The following is a 15,513-nucleotide window of genomic DNA, read 5'->3' as shown; positions in this document are numbered from 1 at the left end:
GTGCCGGGCATGCCCAAAACATATGTGTGTGGTTTGCCGGGCTCCCGCCACACCTCCCACATTTGTCCTCCACTCCAAAGAACCTGCTCAATCTTGCTCCCGTTATGTGTGCTCTATGTAGCACCTTAAATTGAATCAGGCTAAGCCTGGCGCATGAGGAAGAGGAATTTACCCTGCTTAGGGCATCAGCCCACATACCCTCCTCTATCTCCTCCCCTAGTTCTTCTTCCCACTTTCCTTTTAGTTCACCCACCGACTCCTCCCCCTCTTCCCTCATCTCTCGGTAAATCTCTGACACCTTGCCCTCTCCGACCCACACCCCTGAAAGCACCCTGTCCTGTATCCCCTGTGTCGGGAGCAACGGAAATTCCCTCACCTGTTGTCTAGTAAATGCCCTCACCTGCATATATCTCAAGAAATTTCCCCGGGGCAACTTATACTTTTCCTCCAATGCTCCCAAGCTCGCAAAAGTCCCATCTATAAATAAATCTCCCACCCTCCTAATTCCCAACTGGAACCAGCTCTGAAATCCTCCATCCATTCTTCCTGGGGCGAACCTATGGTTGTTCCTGATTGGGGACCCCACCAGGGCTCCCCGCACCCCTCTCTGTCGCCTCCACTGTCCCCAGATATTCAATGTTGCCGCCACCACCGGGTTCGTGGTAAACTTTTTAGGTGAGATCGGTAGCGGCGCCGTCACCAGCGCCTCTAAACTCGTCCCTTTACAGGACTTTCTCTCCAGTCTTTCCCACGCCGCTCCCTCACCCTCCATCATCCATTTACGTATCATTGCCACATTGGCGGCCCAATAGTAATCGCCCAAGTTCGGTAGTGCCAATCCTCCTCTGTCCCTACTACGCTGAAGGAACCCCCTCCTTACTCTCGGAACTTTCCCTGCCCACACGAAGCTCGTGATGCTCCTGTCTATTTTATTAAAAAAGGTCTTAGTGATTAGTATAGGGAGACATTGAAATACAAATAAGAACCTCGGGAGGACCATCATCTTAATTGCTTGCACCCTGCCCGCCAGCGATAGAGGCTGCATGTCCCACCTCTTGAAGTCCTCCTCCATTTGTTCTACCAACCGTGTCAGATTAAGTCTGTGCAAGGTTCCCCAGCTCCTAGCGATCTGAATCCCCAGGTATCGGAAGTTTCTTTCCACTTTCCTTAGAGGCAAGCCTTCTATCTCTCTACTCTGGTCCCCTGGATGTATCACAAATAATTCACTCTTCCCCATGTTTAGCCTATACCCCGAGAAATCCCCGAACCCCCTCAAAATTCACATAACCTCTATCATTCCCCCCGCTGGGTCCGGCACGTATAACAATAGGTCATCCGCATATAACGAGACTCGGTGTTCTTCTCCCCCTCTAATCACCCCTCTCCATTTCCTGGAGTCTCTCAACGCCATGGCCAGAGGTTCAATTGCCAACGCGAACAACAATGGAGACAGCGGGCATCCCTGTCTTGTTCCCCTATATAGTCGGAAATACTCCGATCTATGTCGACCTGTAACTATGCTTGCCGTTGGAGCCCCATAAAGAAGTCTAACCCAGCTAATAAACCCGTTCCCAAACCCAAACCTCCTTAACACTTCCCATAAATACTCCCACTCCACCCTATCAAATGCCTTCTCTGCGTCCATTGCCGCCACTATCTCTGCCTCCCCCTCCACTGGGGGCATCATTATCACCCCTAATAGTCGTCGCACGTTAACATTCAGTTGTCTCCCTTTTACGAACCCTGTCTGGTCTTCGTGCACCACCCCCGGGACACAGTCCTCTATCCTCGATGCCAGTACCTTTGCCAACAATTTGGCGTCCACGTTCAACAATGAAATGGGTCTATAGGACCCGCACTGCAACGGATCTTTATCCCTCTTCAAAATTAACGATATCGTCGCCTCCGACATCGTCGCGGGTAGAGTCCCCCCTTTCCTGGCCTCATTGAACGTCCTCACCATCAACGGGGCCAACAAGTCCACATATTTTCTGTAATACTCCACCGGGAACCCGTCTGGTCCTGGGGCCTTCCCTGCTTGCATGCTTCCCAGTCCCTTAATAACCTCGTCCACCCCAATCGGTGCCCCCAGGCCTACCACCCCCCGCTCCTCCACTTTCGGGAACCTCAATTGGTCCAGGAACTGCCGCATTCCCTCCTCTCCCTCTGGGGGTTGAGACCTATACAGTTCCTCATAGAAGGTCTTGAACACCTCATTTATCTTTCCTGCCCTTCGCACCGTGTCTCCCCTTTCGTCTCTAATTCCTCCTATCTCCCTCGCTGCTGCCCTCTTTCGCAATTGATGAGCCAACAGGCGACTCGCCTTTTCCCCATATTCATACCTCCTCCCCTGTGCCTTCCTCCACAGTACCTCCGCCTTTCTGGTGGTCAGAAGGTCAAACTCCGTCTGGAGTCGTCTCCTCTCCCTGTACAATTCCTCCTCCGGGGTCTCTGCAAATTCCCTATCCACCCTTAAAATCTCCCCCAGTAACCTTTCCCTTTCCTTGGCCTCTGTTTTCCTTTTGTGGGCCCCAATGGAGATCAGCTCTCCTCTGACCACCGCTTTTAGTGCTTCCCATACCACTCCCACAGGGACCTCGCCGTCGTCATTGACCTCCAGATATCTCTCAATACACCCCCGCACTCTTGCACACACTCCCTCATCCGCCATCAGTCCCACATCTAATCGCCAGAGTGTTCTCTGCTCCCTTTCCTCTCCTAATTCCAGGTCCACCCAATGTGGGGCATGATCCGAAACCGCTATGGCTGAGTACTCAGCTTCTTCCACCCTAGAGATCAACGACCTTCCCAAAACAAAAAAATCTATCCGGGAGTACACTTTATGGACATGGGAGAAGAAGGAAAACTCCCTAGCCCTAGGTCTAAGAAATCGCCATGGATCCACTCCCCCCATTTGGTCCATAAACCCCTTAAGTACCTTGGCCGCTGCCGGCCTTCTTCCGGTCCTTGAGCTGGATCTATCTAGCCCCGGGTCCAGTACCGTATTAAAGTCCCCTCCTAAAATCAAGTTTCCTACCTCCAGGTCCGGTATACGCCCCAGCATCCGTCTCATAAATCCCGCATCGTCCCAGTTTGGGGCATACACGTTAACCAACACGACCTCCATTCCCTCCAGCCTGCCACTCACCATTACATATCTACCTCCGCTATCTGCTACGATGTTCTTTGCTTCAAATGCGACCTGTTTCCCCACCAAAATGGCCACCCCTCTATTCTTTGCGTCCAGTCCTGAGTGGAACACCTGTCCCACCCATCCTTTCCTTAGCCTAACTTGGTCCGCCACCTTTAGGTGCGTCTCTTGGAGCATAACCACGTCTGCCCTTAGTCCTTTCAAATGCGCGAGCACTCTGGCCCTTTTTATCGGTCCGTTCAGGCCTCTCACGTTCCACGTGATCAGCCTCACTAGGGGGCTACCTGCCCCCCTCCCGTGTCGACTAGCCATTACCTTCTCTAGGCCAGTCCCATATCCCGCCTCCGCGCTCCCGCTCGCTCCCCCAGCGTCGCACACCATCCCCGCCCACCCACTCTTTAGCCATTTCCTTTTGGATTTCCGCAGCAGCAACCCAGTTGTCCCCCCCCCCCCCCCCCCCCCGCCCCCTCCCTCCCCCCCTCCCCGCTAGATCTCTTTCTAGCATGATTGCTCCCCCCATATTACTTCCGTAAGTCAGCTGACTTCAACTGACCCCGGCTACTCCTGCTCACTCCTCGACCCCCCCCCATGTGGGGAACTCCCATCCGCCTTGCGCCTGTCTTCCCGCCTTATTCTTTCTGGTGCGGGAACATCCCTTTACCTGACCCGCCTCTTATGGCGCAGCTCCCTTTCCCCTCCCCCTCCCCTTCCCCATTCTCCAACTATGTCCCGTCTTTCCCCCCTCACCGGCGCCCACATTTCCCCAATGTCTCCCCCCTTCCCTGTTTACTTCTCAATTAACTTCCACCGTAACATTAACAATAACATTTCCTGCAGCATCAGTCCCTCAGTTCCGATCCAATTTCTCTTCTTTGATGAAGGTCCATGCTTCCTCCGCCGTCTCGAAATAATGGTGTCTCTCCTGATACGTGACCCATAGTCTTGCCGGCTGCAGCATCCCGAACTTCACCTTCCTTTTATGCAACACCTCTTTGGCTCGGTTGAAGCTCGCCCTCCTTCTCGCCACCTCCGCACTCCAATCCTGGTATACCCGTACCACTGCATTCTCCCATCTGCTACTCCGCACCTTTTTAGCCCATCTCAGGACCTCTTCTCTATCCTTAAGGCGGTAAAATCGCACGATTATCGCCCTGGGTGGTTCTCCCGCTTTTGGTCTTCTCGCCGGAATCCGATTTGCCCACTCCACCTCCAAGGGGCCCGTAGGGGCCTCAGCACCCATCAGTGAGCTCAGCATCGTACTTGCGTACGCTCCACAGTCCACTCCTTCCACACCCTCAGGGAGACCCAGTATCCGAAGGTTCTTCCTTCGCGCTCCATTTTCTAGGGCTTCGATCCTTTCAGTACACTTTTTATGAAGTGCCTCGTGCGTCTGTGTCTTCACCGCCAGGCCCAGGATCTCATCCTCAATATCTGTCACCTTCTGCTCCACCACACGGAGCTCTGTCTCCTGGGTCTTTAATGTCTCCTTGAGCCCCTCAATTGCCTGTAGCAACGGGGTCAGCACCTCCCTCTTCAGCAGCTCCACGCACCGTCTCACAATTTCATGCTCAGGCCCCCATGTCGCCTGCGCTTTCTCCGCCGCCATCTTGTACTTCTCTCTTTCTGACCCTTTGGTCGACGATTCCTCGCGCTGCAGCCGCCGCCGCCGGTTTTTTCCTCCTTCGTTTGGGGGGGACTCCCTTCTCACACACCCCACACCGGGTTGCGTCGTCGAAAAATTCCCCGTTGGGGCTCTTAAAAGAGCCCGAAGGTCCGTCGGAGCTGGAGCCGCCGAAGCGTGCGGCTAGCTAGACATCACCGCAACCGGAAGTCCCTTCAGTGGCCTTGATGAGGTCTTTTCACAGTTGTTCCCTCTGCTGCTAGAATTCACTTTTGATACAGGCCCTCAGGTCAGCTTGCAGCTTTAAGCTTGCCCTTCCCCCGCCTGCATGCTGGAAGAGGCCCTGTTTATCCTGCAGTTGCAGCCAAATCTTTTACTGTTTCTGCGTGTGTCTGGCAACCAAGAGACATACCCTTCCTGGGGGACACTGTCGGGGGAATATTGCAGCCTTCTTCCCACACCGGGAAATGTCAAACAAATGCCGTGGGGGCCCTGTAAAAGAGCCCAAAAGTCCGTTCCAAGCAGGAGCTGCCGAATATGCGACCTAGCTCTGCATAGCCGCACCCGGAAGTCGCTTGATAAGTTTTTAAGCGTCTACAAATTTGTAACATTGTCCTAATTTGTTGTAAAGATATTGCCATAAATTGTGTCTTTATGCATTACATGACTAAATACTTTGGTATGTTTTCTTCCCCCACTAACTCCCCACCTCCCTCATACCCATCTCTTTAACTAGATTCCCGAATGTCTGAGGAACAGTTACCCCAAAGCAAACCAACCTTGTTACTTGTATGTGATTGGCATGGTGTTAACCACTCCTCTTCCTGACGAACTCAACTTCAGAAGGAGAAAATTGTATCCTCCAGAAGATACAACGCGATGTTTTGGAATTCTGACTGCCAAACCAATACCTCGGGTACCTCGATCATCTTTACATAATCTAACAGTTTGGTTGTGTTATAAGCAGGTGAAGAATCTTTGTTTTCTCCCTGGATTGTCAGTCAATTTCTCACCGGTCAAGCAACCCATGCGGATGGCACTTAGAGGCAGAAGGAGAAGGGTTTGAAATGGAGATCTGTTTTGTATGGGTTAAGCGCCTAGTCTCTGCTTAATACTCTGCGGCAGCTGGGCCAGTGAGATTGGGAGTTCTGAAAGTGGTAGACTGAATTATTCCAGTGCTGCACTGATGAGTGCATTGATATCCTGTTGTTCTTTAATTATTTGATGCAAATTCAGCATGCTTTCCCATAGCTTCAAGACTGGAAAATTGTTACAAAAATTCAATTGCATTTCTTGTAGGAAAAGAGTTTATTGCAAAAGTAATGTGTGCAAAAGAGTTAGTGCTAATATTTTGGCAGGTCTTTTTATTAAATAAGAATAGGTTCTTTGACAAATCAAATTAACTACTGCAGATGGTTAAAATGCATTTGCTTTGGATGGTAATAGAATAGGATGTTTCAGGCGAGGTGGTGTATTGTAGAACTGCTTCATTATGTGATCGAAATGGGGTTCAATAGTATGCATAGTGCATCGACCATACAGTGGAAAATTGAGTGGTTGCTCTCAAATCTCAACACATCCTGCAATTTTGCATCTCATTTGTCACAAAGAGGGTATCCTTCTGAAGAGACAGTGCATTTTGTCAAGAAAACAACCCTCTGTAACCGCTCTGGCCTTGCAAGATACGTCCCTATCTTCAACCTTCCTTTTCTGTCCATGGCCCGTGAATTTACTGTTGTGTCCCAAATCGTGCTTTTCACAACCACATGTTCAAACAGTCCAAAGATGTGCAGGTTAGGTGGGGTTATGGGGAGAGGGTGATGAAATGGGCCGAGGTAGGGTGCTCTTTCAGAGGGTCAGTGCAGATTCGATGGGCCGAATGTGTAGGGATTCTGTGATGAAAGCTGTTTCCGTAGAGGGGGGTGTGTGTGTGTGCGTGCGCGCGCGCGCATATTCATTCATTTATTTAGACACCCATAGGAAAAGCTTTAGTCTTAAACAAGGTGAAGGTTGCAAGAGTACCGCTGAAACCTATGCAAGTATAAGTTAAAAGGCGACATGGTGGCACAGTGGTTACCACTGCTGTCTCACAGCGCCAGGGACCTGGGTGTGATGCCGACCTCCGTGACTATCTGTGTGGCGTTTGCACATTCACCCTGTGTCTGCGAGGGTTTCCTTTGGGTGCTCCGGTTTCCTCCCACAGTCCAAAGATGTGTAAAGGTTAGGTTAGGTAGGGTTGTGCGGCCTTCTGCACTGTAGGGATTCTATGATTCTATAAAAATATAGGTACAAAAATTAAATGCAAATAAAGGAAAACTAACAGTGAAATTTGTAATCAGTCTCTGAAATATCATTGCGGGACTGTTGCTTGAATTGCTTCTTTCTAAAGTGAAGGGTTTGAAACTTGAAGTCATATTCTGCGGCTGCAATGGCCTCGAGTGGACCATCTAGATGTTGCCTGTACAGATGGACTCAGCAGGTCAGCAGCCTTGGGGAGCGATTGAAAGTCCTTTTGCTTCCTCCTATTCCTTCTGTTCCTTAGCATCATTATGCAAAATCAGTTAGTTTCCACACGTACACTGATGACAGCCAGCTCATTACCACTCCCGACCCATCCACCATCTTTAACTTGTCAGATTGATTGCCCAACCATCAGTAATAGATGAGCAGGAATTTTCTCCAACTGAATATTGGGAAAATTAAACCATTGCAGCCACAGGTCATCATTGCTGCCTGTTGGGTACCATTACAAACTCTGTCCGCTAGTCACTAATCTCATCCCTCTTCCTAAAATCTACCTCCTTGTCAGCTGACGTCAGTGTTTCATAACACTCTTGTGAAGTACCTTTGAATCTTTCACTGTGTTAAAGATGCTGCAACTTTGAGATATGAATTTGAGGTGGTTTTGCAATACCCCTCCCAGATTGGAAATCAAACTTGACAAATTGTGATATGTATAGCTAATTACATATTGGGTCATGCTGAACCACTGGAAAGAACCTTTCCAGTCAGGTTTATGAAGGACAAAATAATCTGCAGTTTGAATGTGTGAATGAAATATGTAAAAGTAATTCACTAATACAATAAGATTTAATCATTTTCACCTAATGAATGTGGCATTTCTCTGGCAGATTCCTCATTTTCCAGTGTACACTCGCTCTGGTGAGGTTACCATATCTATTGAACTGCGTAAATTGGAATTCATGTTGAGTACAAAACAGCTGGAGCTGATCACTAGGCTACACCAGTATATCTTCTCTCATATTCTTCGACTGGAGAAACCTGCACTAGAATTCAAGCCTACAGAAGCTGATGCAGCCTACTGTGTTCTACCTCTCGATAAAGGTAAGTAATATCAGCAAGGTCAGGAAATTCTCCCGGCTCTTACTGCCTACCATAGATGTATCGGAAGGATTTACAGGTTGATCATCAACCTGTTTGGCCATGGCCATCAACTCCTGCAGCAGGATTTGAACCAGGAACTTCTGGCTCAGACGCAGGCAATCCACTGCAACACAAGACTACCTCCACTGATATTTTAATAAAGCTTAATATTGAGATGGTGCTTGTAAAAAAAAAAAAAAACAACTCACATTTGCTGCATGAGAGCATTTTTAAATTTGCCTTCAGTAGAGTGTGATGCAGGGTTGTGATTCTTTCAACCAATGTCTGAAATACACTTTACTGTACAATCATAGTTGTACTTTGTTATGCCTAGTAGAGCATTTTAATTTGTGTAACATTTGAGTGAAGTGTTGGTCAGTACACTGATAGTGGTGGGAATGATGAGACGCTGAATTAAATGTCACACTTGCACAACAGCATTTCTGAGATTATAAGCCAAATATGAAGCTGGACATGGCTAAAGTTCCATAGACTGCTTCTTTAGCAGGTGTAGACTGTCAAAAGCACGTCTTAAACTGTAGCCTGCTTTGCTTGCCGTTGTTTTATTTGGCTTTTTCAATTTGTCTCCTGAGTTTTTTTTGTTACTGGGCTCAGATTCTTAAGGTGCAAGCTGTTCTTCCAGTACTTTGCCCTTCTGAATGTGTACACTTCGACAGCCAAGGTCAGAAGAGATCACCATAACTAAATGATCACTAAATGGTGGATACCAAAATAGCATTATCAATATTTTAGTTCTACTTGGCTCCCCATTCTACGTATTGAGAGGTAATCCTTTGTTTTTAATTCAACTGCCAAAAGATTGGATTGCACAGTATAAGATGGTGATTGACTTCGACAGGTTTGGATACATGGCATGGGCGGCGTCAGAGGCCTGCTTGATTATGTCAAACCCAACAGCGTGCCTTCTCTAGCACCTGATCTATTATTTAGGAGTGTGGCTGGGTTTGACACTTACTAGATCACCTTGAGACCCCAAGAACTTGGAGTTGTTCATCATTGCGTTAGATTAATGGTCTTAATTGTTGCTATATAAAGAACTAGTTTGTAATTATTTTGTGTAGTTGATGGTTCCAGCCATTTGGATATCGACTTCACCTTTATGGAAGATATAGAAAGGTCAGAAGCGCGCACAGGCATTCCCAATACACAGTATACAAAGGAGAAGCCCTTCACGTTTAATCTGGAAGACTACCAGGATGCGGTTATCATTCCACGGTAGGAAAACTATTCCTTTTGCTCTAATCAGTCAGTTTTTACTCTCTTCCTTGTTTTCATTTGTTTTAATAAATAGAATCGTTGACACTTATCCTTCTCTCTCGTGTCTCTTGCTATACATCCGCTGCATGAGTTATCTGGCTCATTTTATCCTTTTATCTCTATTTTCAAAAAAAAACCTTGCATCTGGAAATAAGGGCCTCAGTACAATTATAATAAAAATGATACGGCTGTGATTTCAAGGCAGTAAACTCCTCTTTAAATTATAAGTCTGGTTTTGACATCTTTTAAACCTTGTAGAAGATTCGTACAATGAAATCCTTCCCAGCTATAGTCACCATGACCTTGAAGAAATTAAAGTTTACAAATATTCATTTGGTGCGGAGTATTACTGAACAAAGGCAGGTTGTCGAAACTTTTCACCTTTCATTCAACAGGACAATTTTTCCAAGAATACCAGATGTAAAAGGAACAGCAATTTACACTTCATGAGAAGAGACTTCATAAGAAAATTGATAACTTTCCAATTTGAATGACAAGCTGGCATATCAAGGGCCAGCACATGTATCTCCTTGTCACGAAATGTGATCTTGTTGTATACCTCCTCTTCAATTTTAGGAAATGTATTTGTGTACTTTGAATTTGTTTCCTCCAGTTCTTTATTCACACTCGCAATTTTCATCGTGCTACTATTGGTCATTAAACCTCCAGCTTCCCAGGCCCTAAACCCGTGAACTCCCCCTCTACACTTCTTCACCTCTCATCCTTTAAAACATTCCTTCAAACCTACCTCTCTGACCAAGCTTTTGATCATCTGTCCCAAAGTCATCTTGCGTGCCTCATTTTTTGTTTTATAATGCTGCCATGAAGATCCTTAGAATATTTTACTATGCTGAAGATGCTACAAGAAATACAAGTTGTTGACCAAATCTTTCTCACATTGGTGCACGAAATGTAACTTTTAACATGTTTTTCTAAAAGCTGCCTTGTCTGTTCTGATTCGGACTTGGCTGATAACTCCCTGTTCAGAAGTCTTGACGATGCAATTTGACTTGTATTGTTTGTGCATAGGTATCGAAACTTTGACCAGCCTCACCGCTTCTACGTGGCTGATGTGTACACTGATCTCACGCCACTCAGTAAATTCCCTTCCCCTGAGTATGAAACGTTTGCAGAGTATTACAAAACCAAGTACAATCTTGATTTGACCAACTTGAACCAGCCATTGCTGGATGTGGACCACACATCGTCCAGGTAAGAATTTAATACTGAATTTCCTAGGTTTCTTTTCTAAAAATGTGGGCTGTGGAATATGCTTGTGTAAAGTGTCTATAAAGAGCCCTCTGGAGCCACCCAGTGGTGGCTAAATGGTATGGATGGTTTGATATTTTAAATTGCTGCTTTTGTCCAGAAGCTTCAGACTCGTTCTAGAGGACATGACCGTGGATACTGGCAGCACTTTGGTACTTCCTTACCCTAGCAGTCACCTGTGCATGAGTCTAAACCATGGTTTGCCTAGTGTCCATATATATGCTTCATAAAATGAAACATTGGACTGATCAGGAGCATGATTCCTTTAGTTGACTTTTTTCCTCGTTTCTTCCTGGCCCCAGGGATGCGAAGGCCCCTGTCAGCAACCACTACCTTCCTAACCTACCCTCCTATCACCATAGATTCCCCTACCACTTCACTGACATGGACCCTAGCTATCTCAGAATCATAGTACAAAACAGAAAGAGGCCATTTGGCTCATTAAATCTGTGCTGGAAAGGTGGGGGGGAGCCATTTCAGGAAATATTGTAGTGCCAAAGGAGGGCATTCAGCCCATCAATGCTGTGTTGGCTCTTTGAGAGAGCTGTTCAATTAGTCCCACACCCCTGCTCTTTGCCCACAATCTTGCAAACTTCTCCTTTCCAATTATTTATCCAATTTTCATTTTAAAGTTCTGAATGAATCTGCTTCCAGATGTCTTTTCTACATCTCTATGGAAAATAATATTCTTATGTTCTTCCATTCTTTAAGTCCATTGAACTCCAGTATTCAAAGGGTGATGCTTAACAGGAACTGCTCAAACTGGTTTTCTGAATCCCTGAATAGCTCATTAGATAAGATACATTTGGGTATGGGAGTGGGCTATTTACCCACCCTGATGTATTTGCATTGGAGTCAATATAGCAAAGGTTCGCTAGATTGGTCCATGGGGTGAGGGGTTGTCCTATGATGAAAGGTTTGCCCTATGATGAGAGACAAAGTAAATTGCGCCCATGTTCTCTGAAGTTTAGAAGAATGAGGGGCAATCTCATTGAAACCTACAAGATTCTGATGCCTGTTGGGTAGATACTGAGAGGTTGTTTCTCCTGACTGGAGAATCTGGAACAATCTCTGGATAAGGCTTCGATCGTTTGGGACTGAGATGAAAAATGTCTTCACTCAGAGTTGTGGATCTTCGAAATTCTCAAGGGATATGGGGAACTTGAAGCTTGAGATCAGCCAAGATCCTATTGAATGACAGAGCAGGAGCGACAGGCCATATGGTCTACTGCTTCTCCATCTTGTGTTAAAGACAGAAATTTTACAATAACAGTGCATTTTGGCATTTTTCATTTTAAATGTGTAGATGAGATTGAATATTACATTCAGCTATGAGACTGAATCTAGCTTCATTCATGAGGCTGTCAGCATCTTCTCTGGAGTCTCCCAAATCTCAGTTGTGGCCATCTTTATTGCATCACACTGCTGAACAGGATATGTTTGTTGTCTATAAAACCTCTGACACTTTGACCGGTTTATTACTCAAACGTCTTGCCTAGATGTCTTCCTTTGCAAAATGAACAAAGGACAAATATAAGTGTTTGATTCAACCAAATTTATTTATCAAGTAGTAAAAACCCTTCTTAAATTATCTCAAAGCAATGCTAAATGATCCTAAGATTCTTAATAGTATCCATGCCGATGAACTCCGTTGAGCTGCGGGTCCGATTCTCTGAATCGCGATTCCTCAGGACCTTGGTCCGCGAAGGTGGGTCTCGTGTGCTGCTTATTTCTGTCTCTGACCAGTCGTCCAATCTTCTCTGCTGCCTCTGCGAGTCTTCGCTGTTAAGGGTCATGATGATCAATCTTTGTACTCCTCTTCTCGTCTTGCCAGAAAGTTCTCTGCCCTCAGCCAATGAGGTCTCAGGACCAGGGTTGTAGTATCCAATCATAGAATCATAGAAGTTTACAGCATGGAAACAGGCCCTTCGGCCCAACCAGTCCATGCCGCCCAGTTTTTACCATTAAGCTAGTCCCAGTTGCCCGCACTTGGCCCATAACCCTCTATACCCATCTTACCCATGTAACCATCTAAATGCTTTTTGAAAGACACAATTGTACCCGCCTCTACTACTACCTCTGGCAGCCCATTCCAGACACTCACTACCCTCTGAGTGAAGAAATTGCCCCTCTGGGCCCTTCTGAATCTCTCCCCTCTCACCTTAAACCTATGCCCTCTAGTTTTAGACTCCCCTACCTTTGGGAAAAGATGTTGACTATCTACCTTATCTATGCCCCTCATTATTTTATAGACCTCTATAAGATCACCCCTAAGTCCCAGTCTATCCAGCCTCTCCTTATAACTCAAACCATCAAGTCCCGGCAACAATGGTGTTGCCGATTGCAACTCTGCAGGACACCAGGAACCCAATCCAGGAGTCCATTCCTAGGTGTATTGTTTGCATGTAACCTTACTCCATATATGGTTACTGGGTGTCAGAAAGTCTAGTTTCATCTGGGCAACCAAAAAATAGGACCAGTTATATCCTGATGGGTGATTGACAGCAAATCCAGACATGCCTCAATGTATTCAAACTTGGCCGAGTTCACATTCCGATCAGGCCTCTGTGGTCACATGATTTGATTTAAAATTTCCAAAGTTTAATTGAAAGTGTCTGATTTTATTGGGCCTAAAATACAATGCTGTCTTTTTTTTAATATTATTTTTATTCAAAATTTCAAAATCTTTACAATACCCCCCCCCCCCCCCCCCCCAAACCGATCCCAATGAAGGCAACAAGGTCCCCAAAATGTAAAACAAACAAGCCTCCTCTCTGGTTGAGCACCTAAACTGCCCCTCTCAGAGCAAATTTCATCTTCTCCAAATACAGGAACTCCATATGATCCCTCAGTCACCCGAGGCACAAGGGGGGTAAGCTGGCCTCTACCCCAACAGAACCCGCCTGCAAGCAATCAACAAGGCGAAGAAAAAACCTCTGTCCGCGGCCCCCTTTGAAGCACCGCCTTCCTTATCCTAGCTACCTTCCCTTCAGTCACGAACGATGAGACCAGCCTGTCCATCCTTCGAAAGAATAACTTTGGCAGGGGTAGCACGGTGGCGCAGTGGGTTAGCCCTGTTGCCACACGGCGCCGAGGTCCCAGGTTCGATCCCGGCTCTGGGTCACTCTCCGTGTGGAGTTTGCACATTCTCCCCGTGTTTGCATGGGTTTCACCCCCACAACCCAAAGATGTGCAGGCTAGGTGGATTGGCCATGCTAAATTGCCCCTTAATTGGAAAAAATGAATTGGGTACTCTAAATTTTTTTTTTTTTAAAGAATAACTGCCAAAAAGACCGGTAGTCACTGGAACCGAAACCTTGACAAAATGTTCATTTTTATTGCCTGCACCTGACCTGCCAACAAAGGGAGACAGTCCCATCTCACCAGGTCCTCCTTCATCCTCCCCACCAAACTCGTGAAATTTAGCTTACAAAGTCGTACCCAGTCCCTCACCACCTGCACCCCACAAATACCTAAAGTGAGTTGTCGCTACCCGAAATGGCAACCCTCCCACTCCCGCCCTTGCACCTGGAAAAGACACCACAAAATATTCACTCTTCCCTAAATTTAATTTCAACCCTGAAATGCCCCAAATTTCCTTAGCAACCCTCATCGATGAGCTTGAAATGTACAGCAGCAAATTATCTGTGTATCGGCACCCTATGCTCCAGCCCCTCCCTCCCTATCCCCCTCTAAGTCCAAACCGCTCAGCACAAGAACCAAGGGCTCAATCGCCAACGCAAACATGGGGCATCCCTGCCTCGATCTCCCAAATAGTGAGAAGTATCCTGAATTCATATCATTCGTCCGCGCACAGGCTATCGGGTCCTTGTATAACAATTTCACCCATGCCTCAAACTTAGGCCCAACCCCAAACTTCTCCAGCACCACAAACAAATAACTCTACTCCACTCTGTCAAACACCTTCTCCGCATCTAGCCCCACTACCATTTCTAACTCCCTTCTCTCTGCCGGAGAAAGCACCACATTCTGCAGCTGTCGCACGTTCAACAACAGCCGCATGCCCTTGTCGAACCCAGTCTGATCCTCCCCACTACCTTTGAAAGGCACACCTCCAGCCTCATTGTCAACACCTTCGCCAGTATCTTGGCATCCACATTCGGTAGAGAAATGGGCCTATATCCCACACTCCGGATCCTCCTTTATTTTTTAATAGATGTTTTTATGAGCATTTTTCTTTTTATACAAAACAAAGATGAGAGTGAGCATAAACTGAAACTATGTACATTGATTATCATTCACTATCTATGTCAGTTACAATTCCTATTTCTCTGCAGGTGCATAGCTTTGACTTGGCCTCCTGATCCCAATTCCCCCTATCTTCCTGCTCATCCCCCACCCCTCTTGCTATCTGGCGTGCCACCTTTGTTTGTTGGATCATCCAACCTGGACCTGTTGAGTAGCCTGATGCTACGTATGCTGTTTTCGTGTTGGGGATGGTTAGGTTCTATGCCTCTTTGTTCCCTCCTCCCCGCCCCTCTTTCTGTTTGTGTCTGTGGTCCTTCTGTGGACCATGGGAACCCCCTGGCTTATTGGCTGCTGGCTACAAACAGGTCTTGGAACAGGTTGGTGAATGGCAAGTTTTGTGAAAGCCCTTTTCCGACCCCCGGATGGTGAATTTGATTTTTTCCATTTGGAGAAATTCCGATAGGTTGGACAGCCAGTCCGCAGCTTTGAGTGGTGCTGCCAGTCGGCAGCTGAGCAGAATTCTCCAGCAGGCGATTAGGGAGGCAAAGATTAGGGCGCCGGCCCTCCTCCCCATAAACAGTTCTGGCTATTCTGATACCCC

At 46.8% G+C, this 15,513-nt stretch overlaps 1 protein-coding gene across 8 annotated transcripts in view; it reads left to right on the top strand.

Annotated features, from left to right (window-relative positions):
- The window catches only part of dicer1 (dicer 1, ribonuclease type III), a 178,682-nt gene that overhangs the window by 92,386 nt on the left and 70,783 nt on the right, over positions 1-15,513 (top strand). For all 8 annotated transcript variants that reach the window (XM_072494192.1, XM_072494186.1, XM_072494193.1 and 5 more), the window contains 4 exons: positions 5,509-5,688; positions 7,904-8,117; positions 9,239-9,392; positions 10,464-10,646. In XM_072494192.1, the coding sequence (XP_072350293.1) occupies positions 5,509-5,688; positions 7,904-8,117; positions 9,239-9,392; positions 10,464-10,646 (731 nt within the window). The remainder of the gene's footprint in view (positions 1-5,508; positions 5,689-7,903; positions 8,118-9,238; positions 9,393-10,463; positions 10,647-15,513) is intronic.

The sequence above is a fragment of the Scyliorhinus torazame genome, chromosome 2 (genome assembly GCF_047496885.1).
Source record: "Scyliorhinus torazame isolate Kashiwa2021f chromosome 2, sScyTor2.1, whole genome shotgun sequence".
Classification (NCBI taxonomy): Eukaryota; Metazoa; Chordata; class Chondrichthyes; order Carcharhiniformes; family Scyliorhinidae; genus Scyliorhinus; species Scyliorhinus torazame.
Note: the sequence above shows the minus strand (reverse complement) of the source record. Positions and strands in the feature narration are given on the sequence as shown.